Source organism: Meleagris gallopavo, chromosome 6, assembly GCF_905368555.1.
Source record: "Meleagris gallopavo chromosome 6, MGAL_WU_HG_1.1, whole genome shotgun sequence".
Classification (NCBI taxonomy): domain Eukaryota; kingdom Metazoa; phylum Chordata; class Aves; order Galliformes; family Phasianidae; genus Meleagris; species Meleagris gallopavo.
Window position 1 is genome coordinate 30,853,027 of NC_139409.1, and position 24,645 is coordinate 30,877,671.

General features: G+C 40.0%; 1 protein-coding gene across 2 annotated transcripts; it reads right to left on the reverse strand.

Annotated features, from left to right (window-relative positions):
• Nucleotides 1-23: 23 nt before the first annotated feature.
• On the reverse strand, nt 24-23,772 carry TRA2A (transformer 2 alpha homolog). 2 transcript variants are annotated; one of them, XM_010712769.4, is made up of 9 exons: nt 17,633-22,685; nt 17,367-17,533; nt 14,851-14,984; nt 13,814-13,985; nt 9,567-9,755; nt 2,592-2,707; nt 1,962-2,069; nt 1,175-1,242; nt 24-999 (listed from the first exon to the last, which is right to left on the reverse strand). In XM_010712769.4, the coding sequence occupies exons 2-9, from the start codon at nt 17,373-17,375 to the stop codon at nt 989-991; spliced, it is 807 nt and encodes a 268-aa protein (XP_010711071.1). In that variant the 5' UTR covers nt 17,376-17,533; nt 17,633-22,685; the 3' UTR covers nt 24-988. The 2 variants fall into 2 exon arrangements, with proteins under 2 accessions (XP_010711071.1, XP_085082320.1); XM_085226194.1 differs by lacking the exons at nt 17,367-17,533; nt 17,633-22,685 and adding an exon at nt 23,529-23,772.
• Between the last annotated feature and the right edge of the window lie 873 nt (nt 23,773-24,645).

Sequence of the window (24,645 nt, forward strand, 5' to 3'; positions counted from 1 at the left end):
AGCAGACAACAAGAAAGCACATCTCAGTGGAATTTACTTTTATTGAAAGGAAAAAAAAGTTTACATGTAGTTACAGGTTTTCCATCCATGCTTTCAAAAGGACTGGAAACAAAACTTCATCATTATTGCAATACCAAAAGTCTGGGGTTTTGTTTGTTTTTAAGTGAACAGCAAATTATATAACTAATTGCTATGTTCAATAAATAGTTGTTCTCTCCTGCACTTATTAAGGGGAAATATTTAACCAAGCACAATAAAAAAAAATCCCAGGACTTCTATGGTTTTAACTCCAAATATTTTCCACTGTGCAGCTACCCAGAAATTTATCTATAAAACGCAGCCTTAATTTTCAGTGTACAAGGATCTGTTTTCCAAGTCAGCCAAATACCCATTTTTTCTCTAGCTCAAATGTCCTACACTCAAAGCAACTATCTGACCAAAAAAAAAAAAAAAAAAAAAAAGAAAAATCCTCTGGTTCATCACTACCTAAATAAACTTGTCTTTACAGTAAAGGCTCAAAGTCGTTACTTGTTTATCAAAGTAAAATGTTTGCCTTTTAACAGAAGGATCAACGAGTTACTTGGAAATGCAGGTTTATATCAAAGTATCTGAGTGTGTGCATTACATATGACATGCAAGCTTTAAAAATATCATTGCTCTCTTTTGATCAGCCAGGAGTCCGATTGTTTTAAAAACAAAATAGGAATGACTTCCAAAATGTATCAACACTTTGGGTTTTCTATTTAACTTTGCTTAAGATGTTATACTACACAAAAACTACAATTACAATATTTAAGAGTATTACATAAGGAGGGATGGAAAACAGGAATACTTCAACGGAAGATATGTATATTCTAAATGAACCCAAGTTTTCTAAAATAGCTGGATGGAGTCAAGGAAGGAGGGAAAGGAGGGAAAACAGTAGGGAAGCTAAGATCTAAACTTTTTATTTAAAAATCAAGTCCTCAAATGTTCGTTCTTCTGACCTTCAGTAGCGCCCTGGAAAAAAACAAAAGACAACATCATTACTATGAACTAAGAGCACATGCAGACTCCAGCGCTGCAGCGTCCAGGTTTTTTTGCTTTCATGTTCAGAACTCTCACTGATCAACGAGTATTGCAACAAGTGTCATACCAGCCCGACTCTATTTATTCGTTCTTCATGTTTACTTACTTGGACTATAGGAACGGGATCTTGACCGCGACCGGTACCTGCTATAGTAAGGCGATGGTGATCGTCTCCTATAAAGGAAATTAAAAAAAGAAAACAAACAATCATAATGAAAGAAGCCTCATTCACATTACTTCTACAGAACATTATCATTTCCTTAGCACTGAAAGACTTGGCCTGCATGAGTGACTCCTGCTTCATTTGGCTGTGGCTTACAGATATTTAACAAATGCTTTTATATTTCTCTGTCTGATGTGTTTAAAACCCGATGTATCTCTACAGCATATTTAATAAACTCTCACTAGCTCTGTAAACACCTAAGTGCTTTTACAGATGCCTACCATTCTTGTTGTACAACATTCTCTGAAACTAGATAACTTTCAAAATGGTCAGATAGCTGTGAAATGTCAAACATTAAAAACCCCATCTACAAATAACCCCTTCTTCAGCAGCACTGTTTGTCAGCTGTTCCTGGTTCTATATACAGTACAGAAGAGTTCCCTTTTATTCCCGCCTGCTACATTTGGAGGGTATACGTTCTACATCTTCTCCAGCTAGCAAAATTAACTTCTCACACAACCCATTAACAAGTAACTGCACTACAGAAACATTGAAGATTACGAGTCTCTTAATCTTGTATTACAAAATCTACTCTAAGGTGGCTCTCAACAAAGCAAGCACGCATGAGAAATCTTGGTACAAATGGAGTAACATTTCTATCATTTAAAACTGAGAAATTTGTTTTTTTCCCCAATTCCACTGTTTTTGGAGAAATACGATAATTATTTACCTGTATCTGTAGTCATATTCTTCATATCTGTCATACCCTCTGTCATACCCCCTATCATAGTAAGAGTCACGGCGCCGACCTGCTCCACCACCACCACCTCCTCCACTGCTGTTAGGAAAAAATAAATAATTCAGGTTATATTCTCATCAAATTAAATCATTCAAAAACCTTTTTCAGTGTTGTAAATCAGACACTGAAGACCAACCCCTTAAACAATCTAATAATTAAACATGTAAACACCTTCCAAATAAATAACCCTTAACACCTCCTCCCCTCCCCAAAAATATAAAATACCATCAAGACTTTCAGCCTGCATCTCGTTAAAATTGAAGGCAAATGGACACCCTGGTATTTCAGAAAGCTAAGGGTGCATTAGCTGACTGCACTGGATGAAACTTTTTAAAAAAATAACATTCAGGTTTTTTTTAAATAAAAATACAAGAAACCACAGAAGGACTTAAATCTGAATTACAGTAACACACTTTACATTAATACCTTTGTGCAGAAAAATGTTTAATTCTAAAATGTAAAAATAAAATAAGTAGTCTGCAGTACAGTTTCTTCAACCAGACTTCAGTCTTTCCATTTAAATCAATTTTAGTCCCACCACAGGAAATGAGGACTCCTTACTGCGTTGGCCTGCCCATGTAGATGCCTGGGGTGGGTGTATGCGCTCTCTTGGTGATGGAGTAATCCACCCGAATCCTCCTGCCATCCAGCTCCATTCCGTTTGCATGCTCCATTGCCTGCGGGAAAGAGAAGGAATGAGGACACGAAACCTTCGACCTCCTATGGAAAGCAAGGCACAAACCACACTGATTTCTGCCAGTCCCAGACCAACAAGCCCCAGGCCGGCTCTACTTAGGCTGGCTACTAGTGCCCCACTGCGGTGGCTCGGCCCCAGCCCCCGGCCCGCTTGCCGGCAGCGCTTTCAGGGCCAAGTGCCGTGGCAGGCAATCAATCCCTTTTTAAGAAAGCACAGGACCATCCACTAGCACAATCGCTTCCCTTGTAGTAGACTTTGCCTTCTACCCATCAAAAAGGTAAACAAAGTCAAAACAGCTTTTCCTGAAAACCACATCTTTCCTACCATCGGCTCTGACCCAGAGGGGATGGGCGGATTCAAAGGCTGTGCAAAACAGTGGCTTCCTGTAGGGTGCATATGGCCGGATTACTGCTAGTCGGCTGCCATTTCATGCTCTCCCAGCCTCCTGCCATCTCCCTTACAAGGACCTACTCCAGCTTAGTAAAATGGCGGGTTCAGCCTACATGGATACCTAATTACAACCTTCCTCCCCACTCGCTCTCACAATAGCGGCCAAAGCCATACGCACAGGGGGCTGCGCCTGAGAAGCCCGCGCCTTCAGAGCTGCTCACAGCCCCTGCACGCGCCCACTGGGGGTCCTACCCCGCTCCTTTCAGCTTTGAATCAATACAATGGCCTTTCGCAAACCCAAAATCATGCAAGCAGTTTGCTGTGATCCTTTGGAAAAACTTGTGAGAATTATACACAGGGAATGCTAACTTGAAAAAAATAATTTCACAAATGACTAATGTTGGACTTAATCGTTATTAAAATTTTCCAAGTAAATTTTTGGTTTTTGCACCTTCCATCTACCACTGCCCTAAGATCTCCAAAATACTACTTCACAAGGCAGCTTGTCCTATATGCATTATCTTCATTTTGGGGACAGATATACTCTTACAATCTTGAGTTTAACTCAAGATTTTTTTATATTATTTAGCTGAGACACAATTCACATCTCCAGCTCATGAACATGCCTCTGAGCAGAGCAGCTTTTCCCTTTTTCTAAAACAACTACAGCAACAAAAGAGTGTAACAGCTGCTCAGAAATTCACTTCTTACCAGTTCCGTAACAGGAACCGTACTGAATTCACATCTAATCTATACAGAGGAGGAAACAAAACTAACACCCACATGATTTCACTTTGTGGCTCCAAAGTGGAAGTGACCGAGCGATCCATCACTAGCCTATTTACCCACACTTATCGTGCTTTAAGAGTTCTGTTTATATCTGTGCTATATCGCCACCTAGTGAGGGCTGTTCCTACACAGCAACATCACATCTAGGCTAACTGCAAGGCTGAGCCAAAGAGCACGTCACATCTCAACGTGTACTACAATGTTTTCTGAACAAAACATGTTTATTAACTTCAGTTTCCTACTCTTTAATTTTTCAGATCTTGCTGCACAAAGATGAATGAAATTAAAATAATTCTGTGCACACACAGTGTGAGTTATTACAAATCCAAAACAATGCTGCAAACAAGCTGGTGGAAATACAAACTTTATGATTAAAAGCATCTTTCTGGAAGCTTGGCAATACATAATGTATCCTAAAAAGAAAGGAATTTTCTGCTTCGTGGCACTTTCATGTCCGATCCCCAATGTGCGGTGAGCTGACAGACAGCCACCTGAAACTCAGACCATTTGGCACTAGTTTCATTTGGCTAAAAGAACAAACACCTCTTAGAGGAAAACAAAACAAAACAGTTTTTTAGTTCTTTGACACAGGGAGCGGTGCAGAGAAGAGCAAGATAACAGCAAGACAGCCAGCAAGTTACTTTTGATAACAAAATCTGATGGTTCATCTCCAAAGTACTGAGAAATGTATTACATTTCAACAGATGAAGACGAGCTGATAGTTCCCAGTCTGCACGGAACCCAGAAGCCCCGGTCACAATGTCTGATGTCTTACTCAATGGTAAAACTTCCACTGTATTTGCTTTCAACAGCTGTTAGCAATAACTGATAAAGTTTAAGTTAGCCAAAATGTTAATCGAGACATTGGCACGTGAAGCCTTCCACAGTTATCTTCATCCTCAAGCTGCAAGAAAGCAACAGTACTGGTAACACCACCCACGTTCAGTCCCTCACACTGCAGCTTACACACCGTAAGGCCCCAAAGCCAGGCACTAACTAGCTAATGAGTGCTGTGCTTCTACCAGCACTTGTATTTTAAAACTATTTCAGACACGTAGCACCACAGATTTGTTTTGAACACAGACTGGAATCATAAATGTGACTGACAATTACTCACATTTTCATTTTCCCCTCGAACTAAGAGCGCCTTATAATCAAATCTGGGATTTTACAATTTAGTTAGAGTAGCATTTCATTCAGAACAAATCTCTGCTCACTTCTCCTGCTGCTTTTGTATGTGCACAAACGCTAAGGGCATTTGGATGTCCAAGTGAAAAGACACCGCATACTTGGGCCAACCATGCAAGAAGCAGTCTCAAACGCTATCTAGAAATCAGAAGTATATTTTCCAGATCATCAAATAAAACATGCTGAAGAAAAAAAAAAATCATATTATATTGGGATTTAGAGGCATATAATGCCCTCTCAGGAGCCTTTAACTGACAAATCTATTTTTATTCCAGCCTGGGTTTTCTTCCAAATATCTGAGCACTGTTAAAAGACTGGCACAGCTTTTGCAAGAAGACAGTAAGCAAACAAGCAAACAGGATTCACATGAACATACACTATTAGCTTTGGCTGCTGACTGACTTCATATACCAGATTATATTCCTGTACATGGAGGGTCAGAAACAGAATAAGTCTTGGCAATGACACAAGTAGGAACTCAATCTCAATTTACAGTTTTAAACCTAGAACAATCTACTCTTAACAACAGAGGTCTTTTGAATTACTACTTGTAAGGTGTTAATTTGTCAAGATGAGCAGTTCCCAAACTACTGGGTCACGACCTCCATCGGCTATAAACAGAAAACATTAGATTTAACAGATTTCAACTCATTCAATGTGTATTACAGTACGTGGCATTTTGTGAATGTCCAAGTGCTTACAGAAAGTAGTCTGAATATATTCAAATAGCCAAACATGAACAATTTACGTTACAACTCATTTCAAAAGAAATCTATTTCGAGGATCTAAAAATCTTATTTTGTTTATGGCCCCAAATCCTTCCTATGTCATATTTAACATCAACAGTAATAAGATCACCTCTACTGAACTGCAGGTGAAGCATGAGATGAACAGACATCACTGTTGCTTTTTGTTTTTAAATATAATCAAATACTAGCAATTACTTTTTTTTTTTTTCTTCCCAATTTCTGAGCTTTAACATCTATTGATTACATGGATTCTTTTTAAAGCAAACCCTAGAGCTGCAGAGTAAAGACAAACAGAATTTTAGAGAATCAGAATTCTCTAAACTGGGAGTAACTGGGTATGCTTCCCTAACTATTAGCAATCCCATGGTCTCCAGAAGCCTGTAATTCCAGGCTTACACAATTCCAATTCCAAACATGGGAGACATTCTCATGCTCTTTTCTGGTTTACTGAGAGTCCTCTTGATGCCGGAAACATCACTTAAGGCAGCGGGAGAAGTTTTGGTCAATAACAACTCTTCTAAATTGCTCTGCCTGCACCACAGAATGTCTTGCACAAATGAACAAAGAAACACAAAAACTTGGAGATATTACACTCGTAGGCAACAAATTATGTCAGAGGTTCAGTTGTCTGTGTCAGGGTTGTCTTAATTGTCCATATACACTGCTTCAGAGAAGTGTTCTGAAATACAGTCAAAACTGTAAATAGCATGTAAGTAGCATGAGAAACTGAAAATTCCGTATTGCCAACAGCTGTTGTAGTTAATGCTTCACAGATGAGTTCCTTGTACAACGGCACATTCACAGTAGCCTCAATTTTAACAACTACTAGTTTATTGTGTGACAAGTGACTGAAAAAGCTGGAATGAAATCCCTGGTAAATGTAGAATCACCTCCATACAACTCCAAGCCTTTTACTTGTGATCCTCTTATTATTGACCCCAAGACAATCGATCTGCCTCAAAGATGGTTGTTTTTTTTCCATTCTAATACATAGTTTGCAACACAGTGCGTATTTCTTCTGTAAGAGGAAGAAACAAAAATCCTAAACTACTAACATGACGGACATGGGAATAACTTAGCTAAAACATTGCAAAACAGCTCAGTGCTAGTGTTGCAAAACAAAGTACATCAATCCACAGAAGATTACAAGTCTGGCTCTCCACACAGCAATGCTGTACTCCTCGTGTGTGATTCTGAAGTTTTAACAGAAGGATGATAACCTAAGACAAGTCCTTGCAACACACAGGGCAAAAACAATACCAAATACTACTTCTCTTGCTTTCAAGAAACCAAAATGTAACCTCATAAAAAAGCAAGACACAGTAACACTTCCACCAGCTCAATATCTGACTTGATTTTTAAGGAAGGTTACTAGTGACAACAAAGATCCCAACAGGATTTCAGCTGCAAGAGAATCCATGCAATACCACAGCTGACCAAACTGCAAAGCTTAAAGACAACTACTCACAACTCTTTCGGTGTCCAATCTGAATATCAACACTGTTTCAAAGCACACCAGCTAAAAGGCTTTCTCGAGCACCCCTCTGAGAAGTGGAGAAGTAAAGACGATATGAAATCTTAGTGATTATCCCCTCTTGCCAGGGTTTTTCTACACCTATTTAATCCATCTACAGCTGCTTTAAAAAGACAGGAATTCCACTCCACTTCTTACCTGGAGTTTTACATCGCCTTTACTCAGAGGCTTGGTTTATTCTCTTGTTTCTTTAAAGAGGAAATGTATTTACTTAAAACAGAAGCAGCTCAAGTAACATTACTTTTAGCATATCCAGCTTTTCAGATCTGACCCACCTTCCCCAAGGATTTATACCACTCCTCTTAGTCCTCCTCCAGGGCCTGTCAGTTTCATGCCTATAGCTATATCCTCCTTTCCTACTTACTGCCACTTCAAATCTGCCTTCATGGTCTGTGAAATTAAATCAAACGAAGCCATTTTTTCTCCCCAGTGAGCTGATGTGGGGAGGAGGAAGGACGAAAAAACTCCCACCACTTGGAACTTATAAAACTGAAATAATACAGCAAAGCAGAGATAGGAAAAATTTGTTTACATTCCCACTTACTTTAGTTCCTACTTACATTGCTCATCTTTATTACTGCATTTTTGCTTCTGCTTGTAATATCCCATTTTTTTTCTTCTGCATTCCCATTTTGTAGTTTCTGCCAAAGCAGCTTCATACTAAACAAATTACTTCATGGTATTTACATGGAACATTTTTAAAAATGTATGGTGTCATGCACGACCATTGCCAATGACAACTAGAAAAAAAGGACTTCTAAAGACATGAAGTTTTAAAACAGACAAAACTAGCACATGAATGCTACAAAACAACATGCAAGTGTTTTGGATACTGACTGCACTACAGAACAGTCACAGCTTCAGAATTCTACCAGGCTGCAAAGAAAGACAAGACTAAGAAGTGAGAACCAAAGAGACCACTAAATACAAACAGACAGCAATCCACCCCATTAACTCCTCTCCTAACCTTTCAAGGTGATACTGGGGAAACAAAGGGAAGCTGAAGGAAGCTTCCAGCTCTTTTTACTTGCTACTCTCCTATAACCTGCAACAATCATACACATACAACTTCTATTATTGTCATAAACTGGCTCTCTGTAAGTCTTGTTTCATCATCTTCTACAGCTGCTTGCTCTATCGCAATTGCTTGTAGAATCATACCAGAAATGAGTTAAAGTTCAAAACTGCATCTAGCCCATTACTCATGACTTCAAGTAACATCAACTCCCATCAGCAGTTTTCATTTTTAAGTTACTGACAGTAGGTCCACAGCTGTCATCCTCCCATCCTGCAGTGCTAAGTGACACAAGTCATACCCAAACATCATGAATATACTTTTACCTAGTAAAAACAATCAAACAGCACATCTGAAACGTCTGCCCATGACTGTTTATCCACAAACATGTTAAGTCTGTCCATAAGAAAGGAAGAGATATCCCCATGAGGAAGGTATAACATTCAAGTCAGTATCTGCACTGTTACTGAAAAGAAGTGTATGCTAAAATACCCTGGCTGATTGAAATACAGGCACTTTTTTATTTTGTCAGAACAAACAGAATACATCTATTTGTTTAACAGCAAACTCATAAAATCTTATTAAATTAGTAAGGCTTGCTGCATCCTTACACAGGTTAAAAAAAACCTAATGCAGTGAACCATAATACAGACTGCTGTTCAGATTCTTTGACTGCTTCCCTACACATCAATTATACTAATGGACACTTAGTCCAGACACACACAGCTATTTGTCTAACTAGCCACTAACTCAAGACAAAAACAGACTCTCAAATGCACAACACACTTCCAAAGAGAGTGGTGAACAAAATAGTTAGAATTTTGATACAGAAAGTTATTTTCAAGAGTTAGTTTTAAAAAAATTTGAAAAATCCTATAACTCTTCTGTGTCTGCCTGAAGATTTTCATCTTGAAGTAACAGATTAATAAATCAAATTGCCACGTTTGTTAGTGTTTCAATACAAACAACAGTCCAGCCTCAAACTTCACTTGAGCATCCGAACATCGAACTAGTGTTCTTAATCTGCGCCACATGGTTTGAAGAAAGCATTTGAAATGAATCTCAGAGAACTTCTGTGGTGAACACACACACACACAATTTTTTTTACGAAGATACTTGTGAAGACAATACACAAACAGTACACTGATTTTTAAGTAGGAAATGATGAATTTACCTCTTTAGAATCATCAATTCTCTCAAAATAAACAAAAGCAAATCCTCTTGATCGTCCAGTCCGTTGGTCATAAACAACATTGACACCAGTCAAAGGTCCGTAACGAGAAAAGACTTCACGCAAATCTCTCTCAGTGGTGTATAAACTGAGACCAAACACTCCAAGACACGTATTTGGATCCGGATTAGCCTGGTAAGATAAGAGGTTAACACCAGTTAAGTTAATAAAAAACAAGTCATGCATTTACACATATACATTTCTCAACTTTTTATAAAGAAAGTTAAGTATAGTTTGTTACATATTTTAATACTGCAAGAGTTAATATCCCAATCTTAAGACATTTTCAAAATGTAACTAATTTCCTGATATTTATTTTACTAAAAAGCAAGGGTAAATTTCTCAAGTTGTACTGATGGTACACTTCGGAAACATGAGGTATTACAACTACAAAAAGATGCAGCAAACAGGAAACTGTTTTACCAATATTTCTCACTTGAATCATCAGCAAGAGGCAGACAGGATATTTAACGGTGCTAAAAATGGGCCAGTCATCCCAAACTCCCTCCCTTCGTTAACACTCCCACTTGGTCACCAACGATGCCAAATGTTGGACGCTGCCTCTACTTTCATACAACAAACACACTTGAGCTTGTCAGCACGAACAGATGAACTTTAACTCACCTTCTACCAGAACTGTGTACTTCCTTCCCACCTCAACATTTCCCCTTCAGATATAGTGAAGGTTAGTATTTAAATTGAAAATTTTCTCTCTGCCCCATAAAATTGGATCAAAATCACCAACTTAACTACACAGAAACAAATACTTGTTCTATCAAACTAATTCAGAAGCACATGCACTCGTTTAGAACAAGACTCCAGACTCCTTTAACATGATGCAAGAGATTGAACTATTTGTACATTTCAACTAAAGTAAGTCAAACAAGGAATTGTACAATTGCTCAAGGTAATGCAATTCATTTTTTTATTAGGGTCAAAGTTTCTCTACAAGCCTCAAGAGTTAAGCCAATCCCTGAAGGGCTACCTTTTTCTACATAAGTGGAGTGGTTTTTGTTAGCTTTTTTCCCTTTCAGTTAAGTTCCTGGCACCTGCTACACCAGAATACTTTAAAATAACAGCAACAGGCACAGGGATTTCATTTTTTCCTGCTGAAATACTAATGGAAAGTTAACAGCTGAAACTTCTGTTTCAGATTTTCAGAGCCACCGATGCACAGTAATTTATGCCTCAGAGCTTCCCCTTCATTGTGACTTAAAGAACGAAGAGGCTTCGCTCTTCTCACATGCTCTTTTATGAACTCTACTCTGTAGTTCTGGATACCAAGATGACAGTTTTTAGATGACAATTTTGAGGTAAAGCCTTCAATTTCAAAACTTCCATAACAAAGGAAATTTCTGCTTTAAAGCACAGACAGGAAGCTAGCTGAGATTAAAGGCTGAGCCAAGCTTTTCCATGGTCCCTAGCTGAAATCTAAACTTCAAAAAAAAAAAAAAAACTAAATTAAACCAAAATTTTGGAGTATGCACATAAGTACTCGGGTTTTAACCCGCAACATGCAGATTTTGAAATAAAGAGCTCTGGGAGTCAGCAAGCAAAACAAAGACAAATATGCCTATGACCTGTATGCTCAAGTTTACTCTAAAAGGCTCTGCTTAAAGCTTACACTCCTTTTCTGGAGAACCATAGCATTAGCTCACCAGTTGTGATTGAGATAAGCACATCTTTATATGCAGGAGGTAAAAAGCATCTGGATAGTTTTTTCCATGTAGAAAATAGGGGCATCATACACGGTTATTTTCACAAGAATGTTGAAGAACATTAAAAGCTTTGCTCACCTGCTTTCATCTGAGCATGTTCAAGTAGCCCATCAGTTTCTCGTATCAGGAGATCTGCAACCTAGCTTAGCTCTTGTTGCAAGAATCAAGATTTAACTCAACTTTCTTTTAAAAGGATTCTCCCTCACCATAAAAAGAAAAGACTGAACAGAGAAAAAATTATCACACGAAGTTCAGTAAACAAACCGTATTCCAAGCCACTCCAGTTGCTATTAAGAGCAGAGCGTAGGTTCAGCCAAAGAATTCTCATCAAGGAAGAGGTCTGGATGACGCATCAGTTAAGTATCTCCTGAGCACTGCTACAGCAGAACTCTCATTTTTCTTAAACAAGAGCACGCTTCCAAATACTTTAAAAACTGACAAAAAAATACCCCAGAGCTTGCTGACAAACTCTCCTGTGTCTTGGTAGAAGACAAGAAGAAGAGTGAAGACTGTGATTTATCTACACTCCCATCCTACCTTTCCTTACTTTTGTAATGCTACGTTTCAAATTGGTGTGGATTTTTCCACTTGCAGAGTTTGTGTTCAGGAGTCCATTGTAAAAACAGCAGACAAAATACTTGCCTATTTGCTTTTTCCATTTGCCAAATTTCAAACTTGAGTTTTAGAACATGAACTTCATACAACTCCTCATCACATTAAATGGCACAACAAAAACTGGCAGTCTGCCACTTTAAAGTTTCAATTAGAGAGGTTTAAATTTCTTTTTCATTCCTCTTCATTTAAGGCTATTTAATAATTTAGTGGCATTAACATCCACTGAAACACAAGTGCAATGAGACCGCACAGTCTTTTAAATCATTGCTTAGACAAGTCCCTACACATGATACTCCTCAGTACTGCTCTCCTATACATCCCCACTCACAATTAAACCTAATTACCTTTTCTGAGACAAGAGAATCGGTGCAACCTAAGCAACAAGAGACAGTTGCATCATTCATCATTAGATGGATTTCAGTGGTGGAGGACAAAAAGACACCTTTAATATCTAGTTTTTGTACTGCCTCTACAGACCCAGGTCAGCAGAACTGGCAAAATTGTCACCAATTTCTCTGGTGTCTGTAGGACCTTGCATTTAGAGAATTCAAATCTGGTTTATTTTGTTTTGACATTACGAGAACTACTGTTCAGAAATAGTGTGATGTTCATTTTGAAAAGGAGTTCCATGTTTTACAGAGTCACTGAGTCATTTCCAAGAAAAAAAAAAACAAACCAAAATTTATTCACAGCAAAACATCCTAGTATTTCTAAAAGTAATAAAGTAGATTCATTTGTCTTTCACCAGGAAATGTGCTATGCCTTTTGAAGTTCAGTTATTCCTTCCAACTTTTCAAGACATTAGATTCATATTTACTACATCATGATTAAACACTGGCAACAATCCACAAACACCTTAACTACAAACGCTGCTTCACAGCAGCTGAAGACACTTTACATCAACTAGCACTGGTGTAGTCTTCATACAAATCCTCATCACATTAAATGGCCCAACTCTCTCCTCCACACATTCATCTTCCCTCTCACATCGGTATTATCCGGTCCTAGTGAGCTGCTTCACCACGATAAGCAGAACTAGTTAATGAATACATTCAGAGAAACTAAACTACATCAAAACTGAAAGTATCACAGACCTCTCCAAGGAAGATGTGTGCGCAACATTTATTTTGATCAGCTTGAAGCAATGCAAAAACAGCACCTAAGGTGCTGAACAAGGAATGACTTTGGGGGAAATCTCTCAGAATGACATACAAGAAGTATCTTGCATCTTGGTTTACCTACACTTTCTATTCTGTCTACAGAAAGACTATTTATTTTCCATTTAAATTCTCAGCGGCCTACTGGTCCTTTTCATAACTTCTTTTCTAGCTTATTAAGATTTACACATTAGCTAACAGTGCACAGGTATATTGAAGTTAGATCCAATTCATTATTTAGAGGTATAAAACCACAAGCAACCTTCAACATTGTAGATTATGTTATGAACAAGAACACTTTAGAAGTTTGTTCCTTTATTTCTCTAGTCCATCTTGTAGATATCTACTTTGTTTTGTTTTATTGTATACAGAGAAGATCTTATTTTGTGAAGAGTGGATATGCTTGGAACAAAATAAAAAACAGTCCAAATTTAGAGCAGAGGGGAAGTAGGCATTAACAATCTGCCTACACTGAACTGCAACGGTATGGTTTGTGGCACCTGCCCCGTCTGTTACATGCACAAATAGTAATCCCAGTAGAAAGACTTTGCTCTTACCAACCCCTTCTTTCACTCAAAATCCAATTCCCCTATCTTCACTGAAAAGACAGTAAATCTCATGCAGGCTGCAGTTAACTTGGATTACACTGGTGTTAAAGCAGCAACCATTTTGTTAATACTCAGCCTTGAACATGACATACCCTGCTGCCTGTGTGCCTTCTTCTGTTGGACATTGGAGAATGACTACGGCTCCTTCGACGACGATATTCTGGCGTGTATGATCTGCTTCGAGAACGTCTCCTATGGGAATGAGAATGGGAATGGGATCTGGAGCGAGTGTAACGTCTGTGCGAGTGTCTTCTGGACCTGGATCTTCAACAAAGATAAAGTTTTCGGTTAGATCATCTGCACACAAGCATATTGTAAGCCTTGCTTTTCCCAGAGAAAAACCTCGAATTCATTTTTCTGAGGCTCACTACAATTAAAATAGTTGTTTGAGCTGAAAAATATTTTAAGATACATTTAGAGAAAAGAGGCATGCAGTCCTCCCTGGACTCTGAGGGAGCTCTCTATTTTATAGCTTCCTTAAAAGGGAGAGCTGTAGAACTTTGCCTGTACAGGTACACACTGACAGGGAGATGAAGTGATTCAAAAATGAATTTAAATCTTAAAACCCAGGTAAATCAAGAAGCTAACCATCCCCAACTTTAGCTGTAGTTTTCAGATTTTGTTTTTACAAAGACTCAGTGTTTCAGTGAAGAAATGTCAAGAACTGCCCCCAAGCAATCACCCTTCAACATTTCCAATAGTTCCAATACAGAGCTAACCCATACCTAACACAGGCTACTTTTGCTGTGGTTTTCGCTTGAGTCTTCCTTCTTACCTGCACAAAGGGTCCACACACAAGACCCTCCCTTTGAGGAAAGAGGACATTAGATTTTAAAAGAGTGAACTGTAACCTCTTCTCCCTTCTCAGGAATAGTTAAATCTATCTATTTTAGCAGTGACTTCTACACACCTACTCCTATTTACATTACTTCCTCTTTACATACACATGCTTTATTACTTATGGAATCTTCCCCCAGCCTTTGCCACCAACATGCAAATTAACACGGCCCTCTTAACACCCTCTAAAAAGTTTATAATTTTTACAAGACAAAAAAAATCTCAGTAATGTAACAAAAGAATGAACAAAAGCAATAATATTGAATCAACTTGAACTATTTCCCAGACATACCTCGATTTTGATCTTGACCTAGAGTGTGATTCAGAATGTTTGGAAGCTCTCGATGGACTGCGAGATCCTGACCTGCTCTCCGATTTTACACGAGCAGGGCTCCCAGCTGGAGATTTTGACTGGGAGCGAGACTCCTAACAAAAAGAACAGTATTACAAATGGTATTGGTTGTATAAATGCCTAACTCCTAACATTTAAAGTACAGTAATTCTATTATATTGATTGCTCCTGAAAAACAAACGGTTAGGGAATACCCTCCAGAACAAATTTCATTTTGCTAGCCCACTGTTAATATTGTATGCTTTCCTCAAATAGATCCCTGCTCAAACCAGATCACCAGTTCTCTATTAACTAAGTAATCATGCAAATTCATCTACAACTTGATCATACAGACACTGGAACATAAACCATACATTTACTTAACCTAGGACCCATTCATTCTTCCAGATTCTTTTAATTCTACTTCACTCTTGCTTTCTACTTTTCTTCATTCTTCATTGAGTTTTTCATTTTTCATACTTCGTGTATTCTTCCCCAATTCAAACAATTCATTATAGCCTTAAAAAAACATTCAAGTGCTTCTATCTGACCAATCTTCTGTTCAATTTTTTCCCCCATTCAATTTTAATTTTCTGATCTTTAATACTTTTCATTAGCCTTCTTTTATCTTGATTTATCTTCCACATTCTTGGAAAAAACTCTTCAATTTCTTCACGAACATTAACCTTAATGGAAAAAGAACATTTAGTATATTTAAGCACGTGGGGATTATAAAACTCTGCTGGAGTTCAGATGTTATCTACCAAATTGAAAAGCCAGCAGGTAAAGTGCAAGAAACTACTTTATAAAACAACTTTTTTAAAAAAAGCTTTAAAACTGTATAAGTGTCTACGGTCTAACAATAAGCTTACTGAGTTCTCAGTGTTTTACTGTATTTTCAAAACTACCCTCCTCCCCTTTTAAACTTGTTATTCTTTGTAAGATACATAAATGAACTAAAAGACTACTTAGCACAAATATATTAAAATATTGATACCAGCAACTAAATTTCCCCCCTAAAACAGTGACTGTGTTTTCTCCGTATTCAATATCCCAAATTCTACTCCTACACATTATTACTAAGACACTCTCAGTTCAACAGAATGGCCAACAATTTCCAGTCAAAAATCTATCTATGCACATACTTACTCGCACAGTACATGCACATAGATATACGCAAGACAAAATTTTCTTCCTACTTTCTCTTCCTCATTGTTATCCTGTTTTTCTTGCATACAACTTAATCCACAAAAACAAAAAGACATAATACAGCAGTTCAAAGCAATCCAATGAAATACACAACTTTCTTGTTTTCTTGTATGATAGAGCACACGAGAAAAACTAAGAAAACAAGTAAAGAGCAGGTTAGGATTTCCTCACACTTTAGTATGCAGCATTTCTAGGGAGCTCAGCAATAAAAAAGAACTATGGAATTACTACATATATAATCTGGATGTGTCTATAATATCTACATTATCACAGAAAATTGTGCAGAACTCTTTAACAGAAAAAAGAAAAAAGCATAGCAAGTTCCCCTCCCACAAGTGACATTCCACTCTTATTTTCATCATTTCCCCTCCTGCTTGTCCACAGAATGTATTTCTCAATTTATTTATTATTCTATTTAAATTCAGATTTGCATTTCCATTCACAGTTAGCACTCTGAATCCAAGTCCTTTTTCAAAGGGCTCCTTCCTCGCATTTCTAGACAATAAAAAGCACAAAATGGAACTTGAAAGATCCCTTACTAGCAAGCATTACAGCTACGCTACCTGTTGCCCTTCACCTCAATGAAAAGGACAAGAGGTATATGGAGAACGTCACTGACTGGGATGACAGGCATGTTAAACTTACCAGCAAAGGCTACATTGAAAGCCTGGCTGTGACACGAGAGCCACAGCACTACAGGTTTCCGTTATTAAACCAGCTAACTGCTGATCTAGCTACAAGGCTGTCACAGAAATAGGAGGAAGGATGCACACTTCGATATTACTGAATTTTGATGTCTGTATTTTTACATCTGAAATTGACTGTTCACAAAAAATATGTATGTATACACACGCATATCCTTTTAGGGGCACTAATGTGATTTTTAAGTACCTCTCCTCAGTTCTTCCCTTTACACTTAATCCCCAGCAGTAGCTCTCATTTCCTCTGGCAATTACTTCCACCGAACCCCTTCTCCCCCCAGTAAGAGTGATCAGCAGTATAGAAAAGCATTTAATGCATCACTGTCAAGACTTAAATAAGAATTTCCAATAAAAAGGCAAAGAAGTGAGGATATTATATTGCCACTCTTATTACATTTGAAGATCACTTCTTGAACAATAAGAACAATAGGAACAAAAAAAAGAACAGCAGCAGCAGCAAAAAAAAAAAAGTCACATCACAGATCTGTTGGGAGGTACCAAAAATATTAAGGACCTGGTAATTCCCATACGTGAAAAGAAGTTAGCTTAGCATCCTTATCTATTCACCTGCAGCATCTTCTGACACCACCCACAGCTCTTTCTAATAGCATCGGTTATGACAGTGAGTCCATACGCAGCTGCCGAGAGCAAACATTACGTTATTCCGTGTAGGTCACGTTCATTCACAGCTCGTTGCTTACGCCCTTCAGAGGCTGCATTTGCAAACATATAACCTTAGAAGTGGAGCAACAGAGGTGACAGCGTAAGTCTGTATACATTTCAAACTTCCTCAACTTTACTGAAGGTGTAAACTGCAGCTAAAGAGAGATTACCTGTTAGCAGATGCATACTGTGTGGCATTGGCAGGCAATTACATCTCATCTTCTGATGCAACACTGATCACCTAGTTATATCTCCTATAGTGCTCTTCAACAGGAGGGACTAAGAGAATCATAATAAGCTGCAAGAGTTTAAGGACTTAAGGAAGACACTGAAAAAGCACCTAATAAGATTTATATTAGCAAGACTACAGGTAGGGATTAAGAGATTCAGAACTTCAAAGTGTCACAAAGGGAAATTTTAAAGAACTTTCCTCCTCTGTTTCCCCATAAGGAAATAATCAAGGCAACTCTTAGTCTGTGTCAGACAGATCCAACAGTCCTGCATTAACAATTTATATCCATTCTGCAGTATCAAAAAGAATGCTATGTTTAACTTTTTTCTTATGTCATCTTTAACAACAGCAAATAGACACCCCTATTATCCAAAGCATTCAAATCCCTTACTACTCTTCAAGCAATTTACATACTCCGATCTTTGCTCCATATTTACCCAGAAATGAATTTGACTACTACTTACAAGAGAACAAGCTACACTTTCTCTCTGCATCCTCAACATTTACTTCTCTTACTGCTCTGAAGATCCTCAGCCATCTGAAGGTCATAGATTAGACTGCACTTTTTTCAACTCAGCTTCTCACCCCACAACAATCTCACGAGTGACAGCAGGCATCTTCTGTTTTGTTGTGCAGCTACCCAGTCCCTGCTCTCACCCTCACAAACTCACAAGGCAGATACTCACTGTCACCATTTCCAAGTATCCAGATTTGCTGTCACTACAGCCTGTGGGAAAGAGACAGTCAGCTAACTGCCTAATAATCTTCAGATCAAGTTTCCCTTTCAAAGGGAATACACATGCAAGTGACACTTTTCCCATGGCAAAATGGAAAAAAAAAAAGTGTGCTCCTCAGAACATCCCATTGCAATACCCTCAGCATACAGTGGGAAAAGGGATTAATGATTCATCAAGAACTGTAACTGGGAGCCAAATAAATTGCTGTAGGTGAATGCAATCTAAAGACTGCAGCTTCAGCTACTGATTCTCTGGATGACAACTCCAAAGCCATATTCCATTCTTCACACCCTCTTTATTCCAGAAAGACCAAGGTGAAACCAAGTGGTACGGACAGGAAAAGTCCTTTCCTATCATTACCTAACAATCACGTATACCTAGGCACTGAATAACTCATCGACAGCTCCCCACCAGCCAGCTGAGCAAGATGCCAAAGCATTTCATCCACACTAGTACAACTGTATCAACAGATCCCAGGTACATCTGTCTCTCATTTGTCTTCCTCACATCCTTCAGTAGAAATGCTGCTTTCAAATATAGGTATTCCTTTAAAAAAAAAAAAAGTATTCAAAACAGTTCTACAGTAGCAGAACTGCTAAAGTCTTCACAAGTACTGTTAGGTTTCCAGCTGCCATCAGAGGCTATGATAGAGACAGCAAGACGACAAGAATAGCTCTTTTAAGCCACATGACACAGTGAGGGTGAGAAGTCTTACCTCACCTCAGGTGTTACCACTTCAGGGTATGACAGATTTGTCATGAGGCTATCAAAATTCACAGTGAGACTAAATAAAAAGAGCTGATGAGGCTTATGCTAGGCTTTCCGTTAACAAAATATGGGAAGTAAAATAGGAAGAAAAAAAAATCATGAAATCACACTGACTTCAGCTGTGCTTCATTCAACCTTAGGAAGTACCAGCAGCACGTGAGGGATGGGAGCAGAAAGGACACCAGCAGCCCAGCAACACCACTGAGCTAGCGAAACAAAAGCTCAGGCTTCATAAAAATCTTGCTGAAAAACTTCTGCCCAAATGCCAAAAATAAATGAAGTCCAACTTTATAAGGGGACAGAAAAGTATAAGTAGTCAGGAAAGCAGCAAATTTAATATCATCCTACATTCAATGGATGAATCCATCAATTCAGTAGCAAAGCTTTGAGATGAGACAATTACCTTCTAGCTATTGCTTTGACAGGAACCTACCAACTTGAAGCTCACAAGAGAAGTTAAATAATATTTGTTTAATGCTATGACTTGTCACTCTTACTCAAACTAATCCCTTTATTAGCTATTCTTCCATAAATGTTTTAATGCGTATGTGTAGGCAATAAACTTTTCTATAAAGCAAAATTAACCTGTGCTGCCTTGTAGACACTTTTGAAAAGTCAGCAGCATCAGCAACCATTATGCATTCATTTATGACACTACTCCAATTAAAAAAAAAACTTCAGCAATTAATTTTTTGTAGATTATCAGTTTACAATTCTGCATCTTCTCACTGAGGGCTAAATATACACCTGCTCAGGAAAGGGTTCAGTAGGCAGTCTTTTGCCCAGGTACCGACCTAAACGTTAAGCTCCATTAAACAAAAAAAGTGATCAACTTGCCTAAGAAGTCTCCTTTCCATGCCTGTCATTAGAAACACTATCACAGCTTTCTCCAAGCTAATGCAGAACTACACAGCATGAGCACAGCCACACCTGTACCTCAAAAGCAGTGTGCCTCCTTGCTGCTGAGGTAGCAGACTGCCACTACATTAGTCTGAATCAAAGTGACTGCAAGCTTGATCGGGTTTAGGTAATTAACATTAGAACATACGTTAACTTTAATATTTTCTTCATGAAGCTTGTGATTAGCAGGTCTAAAAGCCACTTGCTTTCATAGGAACTACACATATACTTCCTTTAGCAATAATATAAACTTCAAGTGCTTTTTTAGGAGATTTTACATTGAGCAAAAAGAGGCATCTCATGAGAATCAAGGGCAATCAAGCTGGAGTTCTGCCTTCATTGTAATGCTGCAAGTGGAGCTTCTGCCCAGCTCTGTTCAGACTGCCAGTCCTTCACTGCTCAGAGAAAGCTTCCAATGAAGTTGCATCACAGAATATGCACTGGATGAACATGCTATCACAAATAACGACAAAGATGAAAGGAAATAACACCTAAATCCTTGCTTAAAGTTGCCTGCTACCTAACAACAGGATAAAAAGCCTCATCTGCCTAACCTGCTCTCAATGAACACTGATAAAATCTTTTAACCGCTCCAAAACTCAAGTCACTGCATATAAACATGACTTAACATAATTTTCCTCCTTGAAGCCCATAAACTTAATTCTAATATGTCCATTATGTTTCCAACTACTCTAGCAATTTCAATTAAATCACTGTGTTTCCGTGCTCTTTGGGGAGGAAGTGGAAGAGAGTTCTGCTCAACCAGCAACTAAACTTGCTGAAGTCGAAGCAAGATGATACAAAACCAGAGCAGACGTTAACCAGCCTAAGCTGGTTATCTGATTAACAGTTGCTTTGAAAAAAAGTGGTCACTAAAGAAATGAGCGAGCTCAAGAGTAATAATATTTAAAAAATCCCTACTGATGTCTACAATGATTTTATCCAATGCTTCAGAAAGGCAGTTTCCTAGACAGCGCAAACTACACAGCAGCTGAAAAGCTGCTTTTGAGATCATCCTAAGTCTCCTCTACATATTAAATGATGGTAATGATTCTAAGATTTACAAATTTAAAAAAAAAAAAAGGTAGACAATTAAGTCAACTATCAATAATCACATATGAAACTTATTCACAAGAAGCAAAACAGGAAAGACTTTATAACTAATCTTACTAGGATGTGTTTGAAAGAATCTTTTACTTACTACTCATTCAATCAGTACCCTCACCTCAGCATCAGACTATTGCTACCTGCAAGAACCAGGCCTCCTTGAACATCACTCCAATGTGTACTGAAACCCAGTACTGAGGGAGGTGGGGGGGAACTGAAAAGGCACTCACACCTCTTTTGTTAAGCTTGAGGAAAGCAGGCTCCTCACAAACACTCTCCCACCCCCAGACTCCACCCCATTTCTTCTGTTTCTTCCTGCTGAAGACTTAAGCCACACAATCCTGATGCCATGTGCCTGCACATAGCACACTAAACCACTAGGATGCAAGTGTTTAAGAGTTCTGGTCTGATCAGGAACATCAAATTAAACACCAAATCCTTCCCTCCCATAAATTCACACGTTTAATTTTACACCTGCAACTATTTTCAGTTAAAATAAATAAATAAATATATTAGGTTACAAGGTTTTCTAAGTATTTTAATAGCGTTATCAAAAATGCATTACTGAAATAAAGTAAAAGAACTACTTAGGAACATTCTTAATTAGAACAAAAAAATGCTGTGAGGGAATCAATTATCTGCCATTGTGTTCAGCTACATTTAAAAAAATGAGACACTCACATGCGAGTGCTTCATAAATCCCAGTACTGGGGAGTGAAAAGAATGCAAGTTTTCCAAAGAAAAACTCAATAGGGTCAGTTCTTTCCAACAGGTAGATGTTCCACCTCAAAAAAAAATAAAGCATAAGCCAACTGAGAGGTAACAGAAAAACTGCTATGTGGGACTCCTCATACTTCATGTACTGTCAAAATGCTATTTCACTTCTATGTTTGGCAGAACGTATGCAGAAATCCTCAGCTCTATTTGTTTCTTTAGCACTAACAAGAGACCCATTAAGGAACCTAATATAAATATTTCAATCAAAAAGCAAGAACTATCGAAATATAAAGAAGAAAACATAAATATATAAATCTTGATAGAGACGATGTGACTGGAGTAACAAACCTTAAAAATGAACAACAAAGAACACATGCTGCTCAGCTTTCTTAGACCTGGCTGGCTTCCCCCTGAGATTAGCTTATTTAACTGGAAAGAGCACAGGTACTGGTCACCTTTGTGTAGCAATTAACACAAGAACAGATTTTGTTTACCTCACCTGAGGAACCAGCAGCAGTCACTGCACAGCCAGGTAAAACACACCAAGCCTGGGGACTGGGTTTTTTTGGTTGTTTTTGTTTTTTAAACGAACATCGCAAAAGGATAGGCACATTTCTGTAAATATCATTATTGGAATAAGATTCTGCTCTTTTAAAACGTTTGTTTCTTCAGGCAACGACCTGATAGAAGCGAAAAGCTGCTACCACTGGTTCATCAGAAAAAGTCACCAAAAGGATGCTCAGGTGTTCTTCTAAAGCAATTCTTAGGGAGCAAACAAAAAAATCTGCAAAATTAAAAAAAGTCAGCAGTGATGGAGCGAGGATAACACACGTTTAATTTCTGCTTCAAGCAGCTTCTAACTGCTGCTTATCCTGATATCACTAGGGAAAAAATGAAAAAAAAAAAACCAAAAAAACGAAACAGAAAATGGAAAGGCCCGGTTATTATAGGCGTACAGAGAAACCGCAGCAATGGGAGGGAGGGGAAGAGAAGACACGGGCCTAACAGCGTTACAAAACCGCAGCGGCGCGCTGAGATAAAGCCCTCGGCTACACGGCCGGGCGCCGCGCGGCTCCGAGGCGGGCCGAGCCTCCGGGGATCCCTGCGCGGCCGGAGGGCGCTGCCGCGAGCGGCGCCGCTCACAAAGGGACCTGGCGGGCACGGCGAGGGCCGCACGCGGAGTGAGTGGGGGCGGACAGCTCGGGACGACGGGCAGGGACGGAAATAAGGGAAAAGCGGGGAGAAAGCGTGGGGCTCGGCGAGCCCGGGCCGGGGGGGAAGGGAGGGAGGAGCGGGGCGGCAGCGCCCGCAGCCCGGACAGGGGGATGGGACGGAGTCGTGAGGGGAGAGGGAGGCGGGCGAGGGCCGAGGCGGTGGGGCTCAGTGCGCGCCTAGCCGTCATAAGAGAAATAAAAGAAATAAACGAGGACGACGAGGCGAGGGGGGACGAGAGGCGCCCGGGCCCCGCCGGGAGCCGGGCTCCCCCAAGGAGCCATTTTAGACACGGCCGCGCCGCCGCCTCCGCCCGAGCCGCACAGGGCGCCCCCGCCCCCCGCCCGGGCCCGGCCGGCCCTCAGCACGGCCCCGGCAGGGACGGCCACTCACCCTCCCCTCGAAGTTGTTCTCCTCCACGTCGCTCATGTCGGCAAAGTCCTGACCGCGGGGCCGGGCGAACGGGGACGCTAGTCCCGAGCAGCGACCGCACCCGCCGCCGCTACCGCTATGGTTACCACGGTTAACGCTATCCCTACCGCCACCGTCCGCCTCCCTCCCGCCAAAGCCTCCCGACCCGTCTCCCGCAGCAGCGCAAAATGGCGCCTCCGCTTCGTCTGCGCCCGACACGGCTCGGGGGTGGGGCCCGGCCCGGCCCGCCCGCCCGCCACAAAGGAGGCGCCGCCGGCGGACGATGAGCGGCTGCGACGGGCTCCGAGCGGTGCGGCCGCCACGCACGCGCAGCCTCGTCCTCGTGCCGCCGAGGGCTGAGTCCCGCCTGGCAGCGCGGAGGTCTGCGCCTCCTCACGGCGGCCGTGCGAGGACGTGCCGGGTCGGTAACGCCGTGCGAGGCCTCAGCACCGCCCAACTTTACTTTTCGTTCTCTTTAATGTCACCCCTCTCTCCCCCTTCTAGTAAATTCCCCTGAGTTCTGCACCGCTAGAAAGGCATCTAAATGGGAACGCGTTCGGGCCACCAGTACCGGTCTTGTGTAACGACAAATGGTTACTTTGTTTACAGGGCTGGAAGGTTGCTTTCATTGTAAAAGAAAAAAAAAAAAGCCAAATGAGGAAAATTTTAAGAAAGACAGGCTTACATGTTTGTTTGTGGTCACGACAATTTTATCCAGAATTTCATAGAATAGAATCATTAGGGTTGTTGGAAAAAACACAAGATCATTTGTTCCAACCACCAGCCCACCCCTCCGTGCCCACTGACTGTACCCTCAGTGCCATGTCTACATGGTTCTTGCACACCTCCAGGGACTGAGAAGAAACTTCCCTTAATACCCAACCTTAATCTCCCCTGTCTCAGTTTAAAACCAATTTCCCCTTCCAGTGATCCTTTGCAGAACCAGAGGCTCAGCACTGAGGCCACGCAGTTAGTTCCTTCAAAATTTGCTAAAGTTGACAAAATAGCTCAACATGCTTTGCTTTCACCAGAAAGCTGGGAGAGTGGGTCAAGATTAGTGGTTGGTTTCTACTGCACAGCTAAGAGCTTCCCAGAGCTG

Bases quoted from the DNA above. Each gene is read 5' to 3' on its own strand.
- TRA2A (XM_085226194.1), bottom strand. From the start codon at position 23,564: ATGAGCGACGTGGAGGAGAACAACTTCGAGGGGAGG. The intron at 2,708-9,566 runs GTAAATTCATCA...TCTTTCCCGCAG, and splicing joins GAATTGATGATTCTAAAGAG to GCAATGGAGCATGCAAACGG. The intron at 1,243-1,961 runs GTAAATAATTAT...TTTCCTTTATAG, and splicing joins GAATATGACTACAGATACAG to GAGACGATCACCATCGCCTT.